The sequence below is a fragment of the Taudactylus pleione genome, unplaced genomic scaffold (assembly GCF_031769625.1).
Source record: "Taudactylus pleione unplaced genomic scaffold, aTauple2 ptg001109l, whole genome shotgun sequence".
Lineage (NCBI taxonomy): Eukaryota > Metazoa > Chordata > Amphibia > Anura > Myobatrachidae > Taudactylus > Taudactylus pleione.
In genome coordinates, this window is record NW_028285510.1 from 111,784 (window position 1) to 134,849 (window position 23,066).

General features: G+C 40.0%; 1 protein-coding gene across 1 annotated transcript; it reads left to right on the plus strand.

Annotated features, from left to right (window-relative positions):
- Positions 1-10,662: 10,662 nt before the first annotated feature.
- LOC148453696 (gamma-crystallin-3-like) lies at positions 10,663-19,762 on the plus strand. The gene is made up of 3 exons (XM_088461841.1): positions 10,663-10,740; positions 14,710-14,952; positions 19,433-19,762. Exons 1-3 carry the CDS (start codon positions 10,663-10,665, stop codon positions 19,706-19,708), a joined length of 597 nt encoding a protein of 198 aa, XP_088317967.1. The 3' UTR covers positions 19,709-19,762.
- Positions 19,763-23,066: the final 3,304 nt, after the last annotated feature.

The window sequence follows — 23,066 nt, forward strand, 5'->3', positions numbered from 1 at the left end:
GAGTTTTTTTCTTGGGGTAGCGGTTTTTCTTGGTTTTCCGTTCCTTTTTTTTCACTTTTGTTTTTTTGGCTCGTTTCCAGTTTTGGTAAGTTTGGTGAATTATAACTTCGGGGAAATTTGTCTCTCATTGTGGTGTTAATTTTTCTAATATGTTTTTTCTGTCATTTCATCTCTCTTAGGTTTTTTTTTGGCTCTGCCCCAAAGACATTTTGGTCTGGTTTCTTAGCTATTAGCTCTTGGTAAGTTCATGTGTTAAATTGTTTAGGGGTTGTTCTTGTTTGTCTGTACGCAACTTTGGTTGGCCTTCCACATGTTACGTTGTTTTTGGCCAAATCGCAATCTGTGATTTTTGTTACTTTTTTTGTCGGCGCTATTGTGCCCTGTATTTGCGAACTAATTAGCGCATTTTTACTACTTACTATAGTGCCCTGTATTTGCGAAATAATTAGCGCATTTTTACTACTTACTATTGTGCCCTGTATTTGCGAAATAATTAGCGCATTTTTACTACTTACTATTGTGCCCTGTATTTGATGTATATTTTTGATGTTATTATTTGCAGTTACAACATATCATGACAATACCCCGGCATGTAAGCATCAATGGATGGTATTTGAAAGCAAAGTTACATATATTTTTTTATTGTTTGTTGTAAAAAGGCTGACCTTCCAATGTTGTCATTTCAAGTTGATTTGGGTCGGATTGTTCTGGCCCTGCTCCCGGAAGCCGACCAACCTCAATCTCGTCCCAGGCGTAGGCATCGTAGGCGTGGAAGGCCCCAGATATTTCGAACACGTGTCACCCTTTTTGGAATGCCAGATGATGAGGTTTTAAGATGATACCGTCTTCCTCCAAAAATCATCATAGACACTCTCTCATTAATAGAGAGTGATCTTGAGCGGCAAATTGACAGTCCTACAGCAATTCCACCACTTACGCAATTAATGGCGGTGTTACATTTCTGTGCCTCAGGATCGTTCCAAACAACGGTGGGAATAGTGGCGGGCATCTCACAATCCTCCTTTTCCCGGATCCTGAGGGCAGTGATGGAGGCACTTTTCAAGCACCTCCATCATTTTATTCAAATGCCTTTGGATATGGGTGCCCTTAGTGTGGCCAAGGCCAATTTTTACCAAATAGCTGGCTTCCCACACATGATAGGGGTTGTGGATGGTACTCACATACCACTTCAGCCTCCAGCACGGCTGGAGGCAATATTTAGAAACCGTAAACACTATCACTCCCTGAATGTAATGGTGGTATGTGATGCCTCCCTCCAGATCCTGTCCCTGAATGCAAAATTACCAGGAAGTGCACATGACTCCTTCGTCATCCGGCAATCAGGGATATGGCACAAATTAACCAACCTACAAGCTGGTGATGGGTGGCTTCTGGGTAAGTGGAGACCTTTAGTACTTTACAATGTTAAGCTACATACAGAGTGAGCCTGATGTTGTCTTTTCGTTTTCACAGGACACAGTGGCTACCCTTGCACGCCCTGGCTGCTCACTCCTTATTTGGCTCCCACACCAGGGCCACAAAGTGAATATAATTCTGCACTTACTGCCACCAGGCAAGTGGTGGAGCACTGTATCGGCCTTTTAAAAGGCCGATTCAGATGCCTCCACCGCTCTGGTGGCGAACTCATGTATTTGCCGGATATGGTTTCGAAAATTGTGGTCCTGTGTGGGATATTTCACAACATCGCCATAAGGAGTGGTGTCCCAATGCAGCCAGAGGATGCCTTACCTGAGGATGGCCCCCCCGAGGTTGGTCGGAGGTCAGTATGTGGGGGGGCCATACGCGATGATGTGGTGGCCAGATTTTTTAGGTAATTATTTGCAAAAAACCAGTGTTGATACCTAATGTGTTTGGGTTTGTTTGAGAGCATCTAATTTTTTGCTAATTTGTTTCTCCCTCTTCTGTTTTTTGACATAATGTTTGGCACTCCAACGTTGACTACTTCCTGCTAACCTTACCAAACCTGTATGTGGATATTTTGTGGCTATATTCTTGAACACTTATTGCCATGCCATATATGTGGAATCATGTAGGCATGGTCCTTCGTCAACCAGTTCTTGATTGTATTTTTTTAATGTTTGTTTTTTGGTATGTGTTGTATTTGAGATTATCACTGTGTGTTTTGTTTGTGAGTGAACACTTTGAATTTTCTGTTAGGTTGTTAATAAATTTTTTTAGAATGAAATGTTGCCCCTTTTTTTGTAACGTTACCACCAAGTGTAACCAGGTTCACACACGTAACATTTGACTAAGGGGTAATCCAGTACTGATGCCATTAGAGCCAAAATGATTCCTTTTTTCAGGGTCCAAACCAACACCAAAAGGAAGCCTGTACAATCCTTTGGCGTGGTTATATTGCCCTAAGCTGCTTGCACACCAACTAGGAACCTGGAAAATGTTGAAATATCTAATTGTGACTACACCAAAAAAGGGAAATCAGATTTGTACTGTTAGGTGTTTCTTGTGGCTGTTTGACCCAAAAATACAACACACACTCTTATTGGCCAAAATGTGAAATCCTTGCATGAACACTCTACTTATGTCAGGGTAAACAATATGTGGTTGGGACAAAACGAATGAGCCAGAACGTAACTTCAAACAAAACAATTTATTTACAGAATGTTGAAAAAAAAAAAAAATACTCCCTAAGGAGGACCGACATACGGTCAAGGACCACCAGCACCCCGATGATTTGGCTGTGCATCTGGGCCACACATCCGGCTAAATTTGCCCGAAGCCTCTGTTCCTCTGTGGGTGAGAAAAAATTGGGGATTAATACAACAATAGTGAAACCACATAAAAAAACAATTGTTAAAAAAAAAAAAAAAACTTTATTACAAAACTGCATTAAAAATCATCACACTAAAATGGTGTAGGGCAAAAATACAAGGCCTATGTCCAAATTCAGACAGGTGTGCTATGTGTATGTTGAAAAAAGCAGTAACAGGTTACGGCAATCGACCAAAACCACTTATTTTTGGGTTAAACACACAAAAAGCCAAAAAATATAAAAAAAAACCAAACAGTTTGTGTCGATAACAACCAGCAACAAAAAACATACCGGAAGACCCAACGCCAGCTACAGAAGGCCCTCCATCGTCCTCCTCGGAGGTGGGTCCATTCCCCAAAGATCGGGGCGGTGTAATGACCGACTCCGGGGAGGGGGTCATTCGAAGAGAGGTGGTTGGAGGAGAGGGGGAATTGGGACGGAGGGGAAGGAGTCCAGAAAAATCTGGCTGAGGGTGTAGGAAGGCTGGGGAGGAGGGGGGAATAGGGGAAGGAGTGGAGTTGGAGTGTTGGCTGGGGGTGGGGGAGAGTGGCCGTGCTCGCCGTCTGGCGGGACGCTGATGGCGTAGTCTTCGCTGGGCCCCTAAAAGATGGAAAACAAATTGTGGTTAGTTCCAACACAAATCCGCAAAAAAAAACTATTTCAAATGCACCCCCAAAACCAAACCAAAAAAAAAAAGACTAGAATGAATAAATATGAAAGACAGGGAAAACATGGCCATGCAGATATGAGGAGAATGAATAAATATGAAAGACAGGGAAAACATGGCCATGCAGATATGAGGAGAATGAATAAATATGAAAGACAGGGAAAACATGGCCATGCAGATATGAGGAGAATGAATAAATATGAAAGACACGGAAAACATGGCCATGCAGTTAGGGCCACAAAGACAAACATGAAAACCACAATCCATTAAACTTACTCGCAGCGATCTGCATGCGAAAGCATGCCAGCAAGCGGGGCGTCCGCCGTTGCAGGTCCGACCACCTGCGCTCCAGCTGCCCGATATGGCGGCGTGAGCCGAAGGAGCGCAGGCGGGCCCGAACCTCCGCGTATGCTGGTGATGGGTGGAGGCTGGCTGGTTATCCGCCGATCCATCACCTCCGTAAGCACCAGCAGCTCGCGCCTGGTGAATGCAGAGGCTCTCATGATGGCAATGGAGTTTTTCTAAAAAATCATTTTTGATAAAGTGCTCAAAAATTTTATGATTGGCTAATGTATTTAGGATATTAACAGGAGCAATTCTATTGGTTAGTGTATGAGTCATGTGTTCGACAGGGCCAGAAATATGAGGAGACTTATGATAGGCTTAATGCAGTGACATGCGTAAGCAAATTAACATAAAAAATAAACTCCATGAAATATGCAGGGCTAAAAACAAATAGACCAATTATTTAATAGGGGTTAACATGTATTTTGACAAATAAAAGCGAATTTTTAAGCCGTACGTATTCTGCGGGCAAACACAAACACGGACATAAATAAAGTTTATTGCATTGTGTAAAAAAAAACAAAAAAACAAATTAAGCTAATTGATATATTGATTGGCATGTTACGATTGAGGGAGGTAGGCAGAATAAACGAGCAGTTAATCGAAATGTCTCAGGCCAACTTCCGGGTAGTACTAGTGCATGCGTTCCCTTCAAACCACTACGGGGATGTACGCTCGCTATTTGGCACGCTCGTTAGTTAGAGGAGGGGTCGCCTGAGTTTGGGGAGGATGTTTTGATGCGAACGAAAATACGAGCGTGTGCCAGAATTTAAATATTTCTTTACGTTCGCCCAACGTACGAACGGCCACTTGCGTCCGGGTCTGAATCAGGCCCTTTATTTCTAATCATCATACTTTGTGGTTCTTGCTTTGAAAGTAGACTCCCATACATCAACGACTGATTGTCACAATTTCCCGATCCCCAGAAGCATGGCAAATCTTGATTGTATCAAAATGTTTTATAATGTTGAATTATACACCCATCAACCATAACGTTAAAACCACCTACCTAATATTATGTAAGTGACACCAAAATAAATTTGTTCTGTCGAGGGCAGGCATTGACTCCACAAAACCTCTGAAGGTGTCCTGCGGTATCTGGCACCAAGAAGTTAGCAGCAGATCCTTTAAGTCCTGTAAGTTGTGAGGTGGGGCCTTCATAGCTTGGACTTTTCCAGCACATCCCACAGATGCTCGATCGGATTGAGATATGGAAAATTTGGAGGCCACAACACATTGAACTCTTTGTCATGTTCCTAAAACCATTTTTGCAGTGTGGCAGGGCGCATTATCCTGCTGAAAGAGGCCACTGCCATCATTGGTGCCCGTGCCATATGGGAGAGCTCTTGGTGTGCAACAATGGTTAGTTAGGTGGTACGTGTCAAAGTAGCATCCATATGAATGGGGTGACATAAGGTTTCCCAGCAAAACATTGCCCCGAGCATCACACTACCTCCGTCGGATTGCCATCTTTCCATAATGCATCCTGGTGTCATCTCTACCCAAGATAAATGATACACATGCAGCGGCTACCCACATGACATAAAAGAAAACGTGACTAAGCAGACCAGGCCACCTTCCATTGCTCCAAGGTCCAGTTCAGATGCTTACTTTCCCATTTTAGGCATTATTGGCTGTGGACAGAGGTTAGCATGGGCACTCTCACCAGTCTGCTGCTACGCAGCCCCATACGCAGCAAGCTGCAGTTCACTGTGTGTTCTGACACCTTTCTATCATAGTCATCATAACTTATTTTTAGCAATTTGTGCTCTTCTGTGGGATAGTACCAGATGGGCTAGACTTTGCTTCCCACATGCATCAGTGAGCCTTGGGTGCCCTTGACCCTGGTTCACCGGTTGTCCTTTCTTGAACCACTTTTGATAGGTACTAACCACGGCATACTGGGAACATCCCACATTACCTGCTGTTTTGGAGATGCTCTGACCCAGTAGACTAGCCATCACAATTTGGTCCTTGTCAAAGTTGCTCAGATCACACTCTGCCATTTTTTCTGCTTCCAACACGCCAACTTCAAGAACTGAGTGTTCACTTGCTGCCTAATATATCTCACCCCTGGCAGGTGCCATTGTAATGAGATAATCAATTTTATTCATTTCAGCTGTCAGTGAATTTAATGTTATATCTGATGGGCGTATGTATCGTTATTGTTTTCATTATATGGTAGTTTCCCATTAACTTATTTATCCCATTTCATTACTTTGTGATGGCTGAAGACGTTTTATTTTTACAGTCTAAAGGAAGGTGTACAAAAGTGGTTTACAGACATGACAGTTATTACAGGTTGAGTCTCCCATATCCAAAATGCTTGGGACCAGAAATATTTTAGATATGGGATTTTTCCATATTTAGGAATATTTCCATATCATAATGAGATTCCTAGGGGATGGGACCCAAATATACACACATAATGCATTTATGTGTCATACACATAGCCTGCAGGTCATTTTATACAATATTTTTAATAATTTTGTTTATCAAACAAAGTTTGTGTACATATATGAAATTTATTTATGTTTCATATACACCTTATACAGCCTGAAGGTAATTTTATACAATAATTTTAATAATTTTGTGCCTTAAAAAAAGTTTGTGTACATTGAACCACCAGAAAGCAAAGCTGTCACTATCTCAGTCATGCTCCAAAAATTCGGAATTTTGGAAAATTTGGATATGGGAGACTCAACCTGTATACTAATTTACAGAATTTTTAATGCAAAAAATAAATCTTGCTTTCAAGAATTTTAGTTAATGTCCTGTGTGCACACATTACCAAAGAGAAAATAATCCTTTAAGCCAAACAGAATAGTAACTCAGGCAGAAAACTGAACAGGTAAGCAGTCTGCTGACACTTCTGCATGGCACTAGCTGGCAGTCACATGTTCGCATCTGATTCACATGAAGAACAAAAGTCTTTTTCTGTGCACTCTGAACATTTACTATCTCTGAATAAAAAGTGTGAAATATCATATTCAGTAAGAGTATATTAATATCCTAGGCTGTGCAATACAGGTTGGGTCTCCCATATCCAAAATGCTTGGGACCAGGGGTATTTTGGATATCAGAATACTCCGTATTTTGGAACATTTGCATACCATAAAGAAATATCTTGGGAATGAGACCACATTTTAAACACAGAATGAATTTATGTTCTATATACACCTTATACACACAGTCTGAAGGTAATTTTATACAATATTTTCAATAATTTTGTGGCTCAAACAAAGTTTGTCTACATACATGAAATTCATTTATGTTTCATATACACCTTATACACCTTATACACAAAGCCTTAGACAAAGTTTGTGTACATTGAACCATCAAAAAGCAAAGGTTTCACTATCTCAGCCATGCTAAAAAAAAGCGGTATTTTGGAATATCCTGTATTCTGGAATATTTGGATATGGGAGACTCAAACTGTATAAAATATAAAAATAACATTGTCAATTACAAAACCAAGAACCTTTCCTTACTGGATAAAAATAAGATCAGTGGTTGATTTAAGAAAAAAACACTACCAGAGTATTTGAATGCAATCAGCTGACTCACACTAAACTCCAGCTACTGAAATATGGACAAGGTTAGTGTGAATTGCCAATATACTTAAATCAGGAGTGTGTAATGCATTATGTGCCAATTGTCACATACAAACACATTGCAATGGGAAACTTTAAATGTCCTGTAATTATAAACTAGAAAATACAAAAATTACTTTGTCACCACTCCAGTCTGCAATTTATGGTAATAAAAATATAGCAAACAGAAGTAGCTAAAGTGTAAGTTTGATGGACAGTTTGATTTAAAAAAATAAAATAAAAGTTTAGTTTTATTTTAAATATATAATGTTATACTGTAGTCTCCTAATATTTAATTGTTTTATACTTTTGGCAAGGCTTGCCATAGAGGGAAACTAGAAACATTTTATTTAGTTTATTTATTAATTTAAAAAAAAAATTATTTATTTATTTATTTCATTTTTATTTTTTTTCCACTCTGCACATTTATTTATTCCCAAGTTAAAATAATGGATGAAATAAATTTTAATGGAGGAGAATGGGATGTATACTTAAATAGAACCTATGACCCGATGCCTAATTGCTGTTTTTTATTTACTTACTATAAAATGTCCTGTGCAAAAAAAATGGGGAGAGAGTACATTACATACTATAGTAAAAATCAAGTTGATAGAAAGCCAGGTTGTTCTATCAGCTTGCATAGTGCTCTCTTCCTGCTATGGTATAGGGATGGCCATTGACCATCGTTGGTTTTGAAACAGTGAATGGACTACTATCGATGTCCAATAGTTTTACTGTCGATGATAGAGGTTCAATGCCTTTTCGCCATTGATGAGGATGTGATTTTGTTTCTCTTAACTGCTGTTGCTGGGCCAGTTCTGCCTTGGAACATTCATCTTGTATCTTGGAGAAGCAAGGGTAACCAATTCTCAGTATTCAGTATATTTTATTACAGGGCAGTGTATCAAAGCTGGCAGTTATAGCTTAGAATCAACAAGATTCAAGCTAAACTATTGTTGATGATCAGTAGCTTTGACAAATTATTATCAGAGCATGTACAGACACAGGTAGTGTACTGGGCATGTGATCTTATTAGCACAGTGTCCAGGGAATACACACACACACACACATATATATATATATATATATATATATATATATATACATTTATAAAATAAAAGTGTATTTCAGTCTGCTTAATGGAGTGAGCCCGGTACTCCGAGCTGTACCTGCACTTTCATATTCATTGCTATATATTTCTGTTGTGTGGTGCGATTTTTTAGCATTCTCTGTACTGCCATACCTTCACTCACAAACCAGTCTCACCTCAGCCATATAAAACAAGAGGTGAGAGTGTCAGCTCAAGTTTTGCTGATGTGACTGACTGTGAATACCTGGCAGAGAAATTGCGATTAAGTTTGAGACTGACTCTGTATAAGGCCCTTTATGCCCACCCATAGCCCCTCTAGATTGCAAGCTTTCAGGAGCAGGGCATCTCCCCCTCTGTATTCTCTAAAAAAACGATGTAATCTTAGCGATGGAATTACCATTTTATACTTATGTTACCTTTTTGGTGCATTTTATACTTATGTAGCCTTTTATGGAGCCTTTTTGGTGCCTTTTATACTTATGTAGCTTTTTATGGAGCCTTTTTGGTGCCAACTAAATAAAATGTAGTAATAAATGATAAAGTTTATGGCATTGTATGTCTGCATTAGTGACTTTATCTGAAATGCTTTGCTGGCAGAAAACACAAGTCTGCTAATTCACTTTTGGAAGTGACCCCGCACCGGACTGAGGTATATCATATTTTTAAACCAACTAATTCTTAAATAAACAAAGGATAATCTATCTCAATATGGTGGGTGGCGATGCTCCCTAGGAAATGTAAGTAACTACATGTAACAAAACAAATTTATCCAAAGAAAGCTAAATTTTTGAAATTCCTGTTGTGGAGCACTCTTTTCTTGAATATTGGATTTAATTTAAATTGTAAAGATACACAAGTCAGTATTTGTTAAACTACATTTGTTTTAAAGAAAGACAGAAAGATGAAATATGTGCAAATGATCATCAATAGTGAAGCTTCCTTTGCTAAATTATCACTACTTCAAGTCTCAGGCCAAGAGCCAACAAACACAGCGGGCCTGATTCAACAAGAATCGCAGTCACTTAAACGCACACAATTGGCCTATTGTCATGTTCTGCGCAAGCGTATGCATCACAGTGTGTGTGTGCGCGAGCTGGCCACTGTGACCGGGACTGTGATCGCAGAGGTTACCCAGACCCATTGTAGAGTGATTGACATGAAGTGCCGTTTGTGGGTGGTGACGGGGGGGTGGTCGGGGGAACGCAGGCGTCCCAATGCTGGGACGGCATTGCAGGGGCATGCATAAATTATCCACTGCAATACCATCCGCAGCCTGAGGCCTCCTAGCATCAGCTAAAGTAAGCAATTCCTGAGTGAGGTCTGACCTACCTTACCTGTGCGCATGGGTCCGATGTTGCACGATGTTACCTATTGTTTCGCTATGTTACCAAAGTATACGGATGTGAGTAAGGGGAAGTGGGCGTCCTTATGTTAGGCTGCGATCTCAATGCGAATGCAAACATTTACATATCACCGCTGATATTAGCAACTGCGTTGTGCACCTCTAAGCAGAATAGCGATCCTTGTAGAATCGGCTCAGTGTTCCATGGCAAGGGGGGTTGCTATATGTGAGAGCCTTGACAAGATCGATTCTGATAATTACCAAAGTCCATGAGTGTTGCGACAAGTCCCAGATATTACTCCATTTTGCGCAATCATGCCTGCAGGCTTCTATTTCCTTACACTCATGCTCAACTTAAATTATAACTTAATGCAAGATTTCTAGTAGCTCCCTAATTTAATTTATTTCTGAAATAATTACACTGATTTCTTGCTGTCTCTGGAACCAGTTATAAGATTTCAAAATTATAAAAAAAAAACAACAAGGTGCCAATACCGTGTAACATTGAAAAACAAACACTGGTTATATCTGTGATTTGTACAGTGTTTTATTTACTATGATGAACCTTTGCGCAGAGGCTTTTACATAGTAAGGGTATTTAACGCCAGGGTCATTGGTAGCACATTCTCTTTTTAAAAGTGAACAAATTGTTATTAGTTAAATAAAAGCATTGATAAAAATGTAACCCTCGAAACAACTGCTTCTAGCAAACATACATTAACAAAGGGCAACACACAAAGAGAGACCAGCGATGAATGAAGCCATACTGCTGGTTTACCTTACTAAACAGAAATTGTGCTTTCTTTGAAGCTCTGCTGAACCCTGCAATGGAGAATGTATATAAAAGCACTATACCAATGCACTTTACCGACACTTAGCACTAATAGCATCTCTCCGTGTACCATGGGAAAGGTAAGAGATACAAGTTTTTGGAAGTTTTTTTAATTTTATTTTTAATGCATTCTCTAGATAAGCTGCCAATTTATTTCTGCACATTCATTGTAGTATCTACATTTCTAACCTATTTGCAGCCAAAATTATTGTGTTCAAAATTATGGAAAACATTTTTATATTGTGTATATTATACTGTATCTAAAGCTTCTTTGGTTCTGGGTCAAATTTTTCACAACTGTACCGAATAAACACCTGTTTGATTTAAATGAGCAGAATATAGTAACAACAAATAGCGTATTTCCCTATACATTCAGAACAAAGTTTTAACATGAACATGAAACAAATATATATATTTTTTAATTATGTTATTACTTACTACTGAGCATAAATTTAAAGAATACAGATCACAAATCTATACAGTGTTAGAGGAGGTGGAAGCTACAGAGTAAATATATACAGTATGCATATAATCAAACAAAATGCATGGATATTTTTTTGAGGTGCGCTAGATTCTAAGCTAATATGTTTTAAACACATTGCCACCCATCACACTCTGCATGACAAAGTAGTCCTCTTTTTAGCTAATGGCAAAAGGTACATTTTGTGCTTTCTTGCTTCTATCCACATGTGCTTAAGATTTAAGCCCTCTCCAAGGACAGTGTCAAGTGGAGAGTCTGATTGGGCAGTACAACTATCAACTGTATCATGTATCCTAAAGCGGGTTCAGGGAGGGTAGAATTCAACCATGGATATGTTTTAAATAATAAATTCATAAAGGATTGTCCCTTGTAAAAATCTAATTCTCGAACACACTGTTGATAACAGGACACACACGTTACAAAAACATATAAGGTGGACATATAGGATATTAACAAGTTGCAACATGATACCTGTTTGACAAAACTAATTTCTGAAAGAACGTATATATTAATTTGGCTCAAAGCTCACTGTGTATCACAAGCTTCTGGTCTTTCATTAATAATGTGTTTCCCTATAATTGCTTTTCTGATGTATACATATAAAGCACATTTATTACATTGTAATTAAATATTTTAAAAACAGTAAAAAAAACAACAGTCTTATATTGTTTAGCCAAGCAATGCTTTGTAATGTCAGGGAAAAATTGTGTATTTTATATTTCAACATGGCAGCGATTATTACTACTGTAAATGATTATCTTCTATTAAAAATGTATGGAAAATTTAAGGGAAATACACTTTATTTATACATTATATAATATATGTTTAATTTAAATATATTTAATTGTCAAACATAATTATATCCAAGGTTAAGGTAAAAGAGACGGCTTTTCATCTTTTGTTGAGTTTTTTAAATACACTACATTTTCTTTATGAAGTAGCATTAAGTCTAAATATTTCTAATCAGAAATGGCATTTAAAAAATGTGAATTAAACTAAATATGAACATGTGTGATATACAGTAAAGCCATTATTTCAAATCATATAAAAAATAAACTGTATCACCTAGGTACATAATTACCTATCCTTATAGAGTACAGGATGGAAGCATCCTCTGAAGTAGATTGTTTTTCAGCAAGCGTAGCAATCTGATATAATGAAGGTGCCAAATATTGCAGAATCTTAATCACAACACTATGATGTTCAAAAATATACAGTAGTGGTACCAGATATGTTAACATTAATGCGTATTTCATTATCCTTTGTTCCATCCACAACAAAAAATTATTTCTCTGGTATGGTGATCTCAACAATACAGAGAGATAGAACAAAAAAATTACTACATACTATAGCTAACTAAAACTTTGAAGTAGAACTTTAAATTGAACTTTAATTATGCATGTGCATGGGCACCTGTGTTTTGTTTTTGATTTTGGCAAAACCATCCTCAAGTGTTTTGGTTCAGTTTTGGTTTTGTATTCCTTTAAAATTTATAAAAACAATTAAAATGATTTAATTTGGACCTGTTTACATGTAATTCCAAAATGCAAGATTTGGTTGTTTGATCCAAGTTTTGAACTTACGGGAAGATCCAAGCCAGGACTCTACACAGAACCCTGAAAGTAATCTGAGCTAAGACTTGGGTTTACTCCGAACTCTAAAGTTCTGGTGTGTTTGGTATATAGCAAAAGTGAGCCGCTCAACTCTGGCTGCCAGCCTGGTCCAGATCATAGCCTAGATTGCTTTATATAAACAACCTATCAAACCTAAACAAAGACTTCTTTTTAGCCTAAATCCCAATTTTTACAACATCATTGTGCATGAGCAATATAACTATATATCAATTTACAAAGTTGGATCCCATGTGCATAAGCAGCTTCCATGTTTACATTAGAGATGAGCCCTTTGGTTTTGCTGAAAACTGAACATACTCAAAGTTTGGGGTTTCCGAATAGAACAAAGTCAGATCTCAGATGTGAAAAACAGATATTGTGTGTTCTTGATTGCATGTAAGTTCCTCACTCATGAGTTCAGGTACCAAAATTGATCAAAATTGACTGGAAATTAATGTTATTGATGGTATTAATGCTATAGGAACAAAGTTACATGATTTTAGCTGTTTTTAACAATTTTTTAAAGAAATTGTAAACCAAAACCAAGTCAAAACACTTGAGGGTGTTTTTTCCAAAATCAAAACCATAACATTGGAGTGTGGTTTCGCCACAATCTAAACTTGTGGGTCCGCGCACATCTCTAATTTACAGTGGGCAAACATCAAATAATATGACCGTCTAAAAGCCCTGGACAAAATAGTGAAAATAATTATAAACATTCTGGAATTATACATTTGTATCCCTCCCATACAATTACCTATATTATTGATAAAAGCCTATTATAGTATTAATGATTAATAAAGCCATAGAGAAAACTAAAACAACTAATAGAAATAAATTTATGGAGTATAAAAATGGGATAATTAGACAAACTAATCATATATTATTTATTAACAGTAATTTGTATAGCACACACATATTCCACATATTCCTAATAATTGGGAACAACTGAATACATATCTCTATGGGGACACAATTAGTGAATTTATTTATTATTTATTAATGGCAACTTAGTAATAAATATTAAAAACAAGCTAATAATTCTATTAAGAGTACAATAAGATATTTAATAAATAGTCAATATTATTTTTAATTAATGATAGAAAATCAAATTGCATAGCACACTTGTGGCACAACAAGTGCCAGCATGCACATGCCTCCATCATTTAGTAATTAATCTGTCCCCAATTATCAACAAATTATTATTTCCCAGTTATTATTTATATAATAATAATATTTTTAATTAAAAATAATAATATTGTCCCCCTAATAATTATAATATATTATATTGTATTCTTAATACAGTAGGAACATTATTATTTTGTGTAATTTATTATGAATTTGCCTCAATAACAAATTCATTATTATTACTATTACTACTATTTGACCTATTTTGCACATGCCATCTAAACTTTTATATTATTTGTGGGCTTCCAGGTATAAATATGAGATGGGATCTGACTGTGTATATGGATATATAGTTATGGAACATGCACACTGATATTGTGCTGTAAAGATTTCAGCACCATATGTTTGGTGTCCAGCATGTCTTATATAGGAAGATGCTAGAGGTGAAAGTAGTTGCATAGTTTTCTTGGCTTCATTTTTGTTACTGTTCTTTAGCCTATCTAGAATATAGGGGTGAATAAAGGAGGAGCAAAGTGTGTACTATGCTATATATAGTTCAGAGTTGACTCAGTTCTTTCCATAAATTTCTTGAAAGTCAGGTTCTGATCTGAAACTGAGGCAAAGGTCATCTTTCATGGACATTTTGGATCTCCCAAGGCAGAAAGTTTATGTTGCCTCATGTTTAGATCTGCCAAACTGAGTCAAATCTGAACCGCTCATCTCTAATATATACTGTACTTATACACACAGATACACACAAATTATGAGAATCGGGATATATTTCACTAAATACTAATAATAAATTTTTTTAAATCACTCTACTACAGATTATCTTCTATGAGGACAAGAACTTCCAGGGCCGCTCCTACGAGTGCAGCTCTGACTGCTCCGACCTATCTTCTTACTTTAGCCGTTGCAACTCCATCCGGGTGGAAAATGGAAACTGGATCCTCTATGAGCAGCCCAACTACAAGGGGTATCAATATTACCTGAGAAGAGGAGAATATCCTGATTTCCAGCAATGGTTGGGCTTCAATGACTCAATCAGATCTTGCCACCTGACAACTCAAGTATGTGACATGATATTATCATAATTTTTGTTATTATAATGTGCTATCTATATAGCATCAGCCGTACAATCAGCAGTTACACATAAACTTTGAACATAACTACCCGATATTGCTCAGTCACTGTTCTAGCACAGATTATATCACTCATATGTATAACTTTTAAAGTACATTCTATCAGGCTTTTCAGTCCTCTAGAAATAGCATTTGATGAAGTGGCTTTAGCTATCCATCACACTCCATGTAGACTTATGTCAACCATGGCCATAGGTGTGTGCAGAGATGGCACAAAAGGGTGCCGCTTTGTCACTTTCTCCTCCGTCATGTCATGGACTACCCCCCCCCCCACTCCCACTGGAATATAGACTATTCACCTGGGCAAGGTGAGTCCAGATGAATAGTGTATGTCCCAGAGGGTGGGGACACAGTTTTGTCCATGACCAAGCAAAAGGGAAAGTGCTGAAGAGGTACCCCCCATGCAGGCTTCTGCACCCACTTTTGACCATGGTATTTTAAATTAATAAGATGTACTCCAAGTGACATCCTCACATATAACACTATCTATCACTCCTATTGAAAGGTTCTGGACACTGCTCATCATCTCTGCTCAATCTTTTAATCCCAAGCAAATATTTAATACATTTAAATCACCTCTTACCCCTACCACACCCAACCCACAAGCTACTATCAGTCCACAGTATCTTGCTTATATCAAGGACAAGATTGATAAGATCCAAAATGAAATGGTATGAACTTCCTCATCCAGCAACCTGCTCAATTCCTTCCCTGAACCCTCTGGCACCTTCTTTTAATTTGCTCCCACAAATTAAGATGAAGTTTCAACACTCTTCTTATCTTCCTACTCTACTAAGATTCCTTTTGTTCCTATACCATCACAAATAAGCAGAGCTCTATCTCCTGTTCTCATCCCAACCTTAACAGAAGTCTGTAAACTCTCTCTCTATACCAGTATCTTTCCATCATTATTCAAGCATGCAGTGATTACTCCTACTCTGGAAAAACATAGGCCCTCATTCAGAGCCGTACGCTCTGAGCAGAGCGCACGCTCTGAATGAGGGCCGTCCTCCATAACTATGGAGCGTCCTCCTGGACGCTCGTATAGCTGTGGGTCACCACCCACAGCCTATACGAGCGTGCAGTTTGATGGCCGCGATGGTCGTGACCATCACGACCATCGAAACTGCGAGCCGGAGCCTGCGGTTGAGGTTTTCAACCGCAAGGCCCGGAGTGATTTTGGCTCTATCAGAGCCAAAATTACTCCCACTGACATCACTAGTGATGTCAGTGGGCCGGCTTCAGACGGTAGGCGTTCCCTTAGGAACGCCCCCGTCAGGGAGGCACGCCCCCGGCACGCCCACCAAAGGGGGCGTGCTGTCAATCAACATCGACAGCACGCCCCCTTTGATCAGATACAACGAGCGACGGAAAGTCCTTTGCTCGTTGCGTCTGGCGCATGCGCACAACGGAGCTCCCTCCTTCGTGCGCATGCTCAGTGCAGAACATCGACCCACTTGCGAGCAGACAGCCGCTCGCGAGTGGATCTGAATCAGGCCCATAATTCCTACCCTATCACTCTCTCTCAAATTAACATCCCATTTCTCATTTCTCATGCCCCTCCAAGCTACTTGAGAGACTTGCCTAAACCCACCTCACACACTTTCTTCACTCACATAACTAATTTAACCCACTTCAGTCAGGCAACACTCCACAGAGACAGCACTGACTAAGGTAGTGCATGATTTGATAACTGCTAAATCTAATAGCCATTACTCATTCTTATTCTTCTGGATCTCTCAGCTGAATTTGACATTGCTACAAACACTACGCTCCCGGGGTCTTCAGAACACAACCATCTCCTGGTTCTCATCCTAATTATCTAATCACTATTTTAGTGTTTATTTCTCTGAATCCACCTTCTCTGCACTTCTTCTATCAGTTGGAGCATTGCAAGGCTCAGTCTTAATCTATATTACATTTTACAAAACAGGAGGAAAAGGTCCAAAGACCAGATCCAAGACTCTATGTTAGAGCACTCTTATAGCTATAAGAGTGCTCTAACATAGAGTCTTGGATCTGGTCTTTGGACCTTTTCCCCTGTTTTGTATTCTGTATCCCCTTACTCTCAGTAACACCACCACAACTTCTATATATTTACAAACATGTGTTGATGGGAACACTGTGGAGATAGCTTCCTCTTTCTTTCAAGCTTTGAGTGATAAATACTAATAATATCATTGAATTCAGACCTGATCTTATGGTGATACTATTACCTGTGCAGTGAGTCTCTTCTCCTTTCCCCTTCCTGTTACTTTATCAGTCTATACTACATTTCTAAGAAAATTTATCAGCTCTTTGGAATTTAAAAATCATCTGTATGCGGATGATACTCAAATCTACCTATCCTCTCCAGGTTTGCCAACTTCTATGTTGGTCTGTGTTACTGAATGTCTTTCTGCCATTTCATCTTGGATGTCACCTCGTCACCTAAAACTTAATCTTTCCAAAACAGAATTATTCATATTTCCACTGGCCAATAGAAGTTACAAACCTGATATCTCTATCACTGTTGATAACTCGACAATCAACCCCACCACACAATCTCGCTCCTTAGGTGTCATCCTTGACTCTGAACTGTCCTTTGTTCCCCACATTCAATCTGTTTCCAAATCCTGTTACATAGTTCTAAAAAAACATATCGAGAATATGCCCATATCTTACATAAGTTACTGCAAAAACTCTAATTCTTACTCTCCTTATCTCCCACGTTGACTATTGCAGTAGTCTCCTTACTGGTCTTCCCCAAAATAGACTTTCACTGCTATAATTCATTTTGAATGCAGCAGCGAGGCTGATCTTCCTCGCTAAATGTTCATCATTTGCGGCTCCGCACTATCAGTTCCTTCATTGGTTACCCGTATTCTACAGATTTCAATATAAAATACTTTTACTTACACTTAAGGCTATTAACCAAACCACATTAGCATATATCTTTTCACTTATCTCAAAATAACTCAGAGCTTGACTACTCCAATCAGCACAAGATATGTGTCTCTCATCCACACTCACCCACACTCATTACCTGCTCTAATTTTTAATTACAGGACTTTTTTGGGCTGCACACACTCTGTGGAATGCCCTCCCATGCACAATAAGACTTTCCTCTAGGATCCAAACCCTCAAATGTGCACTGAAAACTCACCTGTATTCACTAGACCAGAGGTTCCCAAATGTGGTCCTCAAGGCTCCCCAACAGTTAAAGTTTTAGAGATATCCTTGGTTGAGCACAGGTGACTTAGGGCCTGATTCAGACCCACTCGCAAGCGGCTGTCCGCTCGCAAGTGGGTCGATGCTGTGCTCTGCGCATGCGCACGACGGCGGGAGCTCGTGTGTGCGCATGCGCCAGACGCGACGAGCAAAGGACTTTCCTTCGCTCGTTGTGTCTGATCAAAGGGGGCGTGCTGTCGATGTTGATTGACAGCACGCCCCCTTTGGTGGGCATGCCGGGGGCGTGCCTCCCTGACGGGGGCGTTCCCACGGGAACGCCTCCCATCAGAAGCCGGCCCACTGACATCACTAGTGATGTCAGTGGGAGTGATTTTGGCTCTGATAGAGCCAAAATCACTCCGGGGCTTGCGGTTGAAAACCTCAACCGCAGGCTCCGGCTCGCAGTTTTGATGGTCGCGATGGTAAAGACCATCGCGGCCATCAAACTGCACGCTCGTATAGGCTGTGGGTGGTGACCCACAGCTATAAGAGCGTGCAGGAGGACGCTCCATTTTTATGGAGGGCAGCCCTCATTCAGAGCTTGCGCTCTGCTCAGAGCGTACGGCTCTGAATGAGGGCCTTAATTAGTAGCTCAGTCAATTTGATTTAACCACCTGTGCTTAACTATGGATATCTCTAAAACCTTAACTGTTGGGGAGCCTTGAGGACTGTGTTCGGGAACCTCTGCACTAGACAGCACAGTACCTGCATCCATCAAACAGCACAGTACTTGTATACACCAGACAACACAGTACCTGTATGTACCAGACAGCACAGCAACCTGTATCCACCATACAGCACAGCAACCTGTATCCAACAGATAGCACAGCAACCTTTATTCACCAGGCAGCACAGTACCTGCTTCCATTAGACTGCACAGTACCTGTATCCACCAGAAAACACAGCAACCAGACAGCATAGGAATTAGAACAATACTTGAATCTATGAGCATGTATTAAGTGTTTCCTCACCTCTTAGTTTGCTAGCTGATTTTTGGCCAGGCATTTTTATATCTTTTTCATGTCATTATATGTATCTCAATTGCATCATTATCCCTCAAAGTTCAGAGCTGCTTTATTTGTTGGTGCTTTAGAAATAAAATATAATAATATAACAATATAATTTTGTACAATATAACATATATAAAGGTAGCATTTAGCCAGCTATGTTGTGTTAACTGACGTATTTTCTATCACAGCACCGTGGTCCTTTCATCATTAAGGTTTATGAAAAAGAAGATTTCAAAGGTCAAATGATGGAGTTCACTGAAGACTGCCAGTGTGTCTCTGAGAAGTTCCGTTACCATGACATCCACTCCTGCAACGTGCTTGATGGCCACTGGATGTTCTATGAAGAACCCAACTACAAGGGACGTCAGTACTACCTGAAGCCTGGAGAGTACCGGAGATACACTAACTGGGGGGCCAATAACTCCAGGGTTGGATCCTTTAGACGTGTTCAGCAGCTCTATTAATTAATGTAGATGCTCTGTTACCAAATTCCACATTAAAATATCTTCTGTAAGAAATTATTGTTTCATGCATTTTGTTTTTTTTGTTTTTGCATTGTATAAGATCTGGAAGTTAATCATAATCCAAAATCCAAACTGATTAATTAGTGCAGAAATCGCCAATCAGACACATGCACCTTAATAATAAAGAAAGTAGCCAACCTAACAATGTGCATTTTATTACATTATTGTACCTCTATTACTCATTAATGTGCTTATATAGAGCTGGGGTTCTTAACTACTTTCATCCATTACCCAGGTAATGTTACTTCTGAGAGCTGTAGTTGCATCATGTGGTTCTGGTGTTGACTTGATAACGTATTACCTCTTAATTAAATCTATCACTTTAAAAAAAAAAAAATGATAGAAAAATGGTTTCAGCATGTACAGTAGTGACTTGCACCAGATGATGGTAATAAGATGTATGTAATCCTGTTTCTACAAATGCATAAATAATAGAGAAACTGTGCCAACAACACCAAAGAAGGAATAATGAACAGTATTTAGTTAATGATTATTATATTGATCCATCCTAAACTTCCATGTGCAGCAGTGTAACTCCCAAATCGCATAGTGATCCAGGCTTTAATCCATGACCTATATACTAAGACCCACTGATTCAGAAGAACACAGAGAAATATACACTGTGGAATGTTTCAAAATCTGTAATATTTAAAGTAAAAGTCCAGTACAGCTTTATTCCAACATGTGTATGTATGTATGTACAGTATTCCAGCATGTGTATGTATTGCAGCATGTGTATGTATGTACAGTATTCCAGCATGTGTATGTATTGCAGCATGTGTATGTATGTATGTACACTATTCCAGCATGTGTATGTATTGCAGCATGTGTATGTATGTATGTACAGTATTCCAGCATGTGTATGTATTGCAGCATGTGTATGTATGTACAGTATTCCAGCATGTGTATGTATTGCAGCATGTGTATGTATGTATGTATGTACAGTATTCCAGCATGTGTATGTATTGCAGTATGTGTATGTATGTACAGTGGGCCTGATTCAGAGCCGGACGCTCTGACCAGAGCGCTCGCTCTGAATCAGGGCCCTCCTACCTAAAAATGGAGCGACCTCTTGGACGCTCGCATAGCTGTGGGTGACCACCCACAGCTTATGCGAGCGTCCATGATGATGGTCGCTATGGTCAAGACCATCGCGACCATCGGGCTTGCGACGAGACCCTGCTGTAGAGTCTCGTTGCCGCAAGCCCTGGAGTGATTTTGGCTCTATCAGAGCTAAAATCACTCCCACTGACATCACTAGTGATGTCAGTGGGGCCGGACCCAGACAGTAGGCGTTCCCATGGGAACGCCTCCGTCTGGGCACCCACGCCCCCGGCACGCCCACCAAAGGGGGCGTGCTGTCAATCACCATCGACAGCACGCCCCCGTTGGTGCGAGACCCATAATGACGGCTACCCCGTCGTTATTCGGGACTCGCACATGCGCACGACGGAGGTGCCTCCGTCGTGCGCATGCACATTTGGGAAACATCGACCCGCTTGCGAGCGCTCATCGCTCACGAGCGGGTCTGAATGAGACCCACTATTCCAGCATGTGTATGTATTGCAGCATGTGTATGTATGTATGTATGTACAGTATTCCAGCATGTGTATGTATGTACAGTATTCCAGCATGTGTATGTATTGCTGCATGTGTATGTAGGTATGTACAGTATTCCAGCATGTGTATGTATTGCAGTATGTGTATGTATGTATGTATGTATGTATGTATGTACAGTATTCCAGCATGTTTATGTATTGCAGCATGTGTATGTATGTATGTACAGTATTCCAGCATGTGTATGTATTGCAGTATGTGTATGTATGTATGTATGTACAGTATTCCAGCATGTGTATGTATTGCAGCATGTGTATGTATGTATGTACAGTATTGCAGCATGTGTATGTATTGCAGCATGTGTATGTATGTATGTACACTATTCCAGCTTGTGTATGTATTGCAGTATGTGTATGTATGTATGTACAGTATTCCAGCATGTGTCTGTATTGCAGCATGTGTATGTATGTATGTACAGTATTCCAGCATGTGTATGTATATTTCAACAATCACCATCGACAGCACGCTCCCGTTGGTGCGAGACCCATAACGACGGCTACCCCGTCGTTATTCGAGTCTCGCGCATGCGCACGATGGAGGCGCCTTCGTTGTGCGCATGCGCATTTGGGAAACATCGACCCGCTTACGAGCGCTCATCGCTCACGAGCGGGTCTGAATGAGACCCACTATTCCAGCATGTGTATGTATTGCAGCATGTGTATGTATTGCAGCATGTGTATGTATGTATGTACAGTATTCCAGCATGTGTATGTATGTATGAACAGTATTCCAGCATGTGTATGTATTGCAGCATGTGTATGTATTGCAGTATGTGTATGTATGTACAGTATTCCGGAATGTGTATGTATTGCAGCATGTGTATGTATCTATGTACAGTATTCCAGCATGTGTATGTATTGCAGCATGTGTATGTAGGTATGTACAGTATTCCAGCATGTGTATGTATTGCAGTATGTGTATGTTAGGGGTGAGCGGGTTCGGATTTCTGAAATCCGAACCCCCCCGAGCCCCCCCGATCCGAGTCCGATCCGAATCAGGCTCGACTTTTCCCGCCTGACTCGGATCTGAAATCGAGGCAAAACGTCATCATCCCGCCTTCCGAGTCTCGCGGGTTTTGGATCCTATATAAGGTACCCACGTCGGCGCCATTTTCTCACTCGGCTGTGGACAGTGAAGAGGGAGGGTGGGAGTTAGGGCTGTGTAGTGTAGTGTAGTGTAGTGCTGCTGTTGTCCACTACTTCAAAGTCCATAGGGGCTGGCTGTGTTGTGCTGTGCTGCTGTTGTTAATAGGGGCTGTGTCCACTACTTCAAAGTCCATAGGGGCTGGCTGGACTGTGTTGTGCAGTCAGTTCTCCATAGGGGCTGTGTCCACTCCAAAGTCCTGTGCAGTGTCCCAGTCCTAAAGAGGTGCTGTAGTGTTGTCCAGGGGGTGCTCTGTCCAACAGGGGTGCTCCCCCCAAGTGCTAAAAAAATAATATATTTTCTGTGTTTGTGAATTGTGTGCGCAGTAGCCGCACGTGCATCAACAAAGTAGTGCCAAGCGTGCGCCTGTGTCATAAGTAAAGGGCCGGCTGGCTTGACCGTTAAAGGGTGCTGTAACCCCCAAAAGTACACTCCAGTCCAAACCAAAAAAAAATTATTTTCTGTGTTTGTGAATTGTGTGCGCAGTAGCCGCACGTGCATCAACAAAGTAGTGCCAAGCGTGCGCCTGTGTCATAAG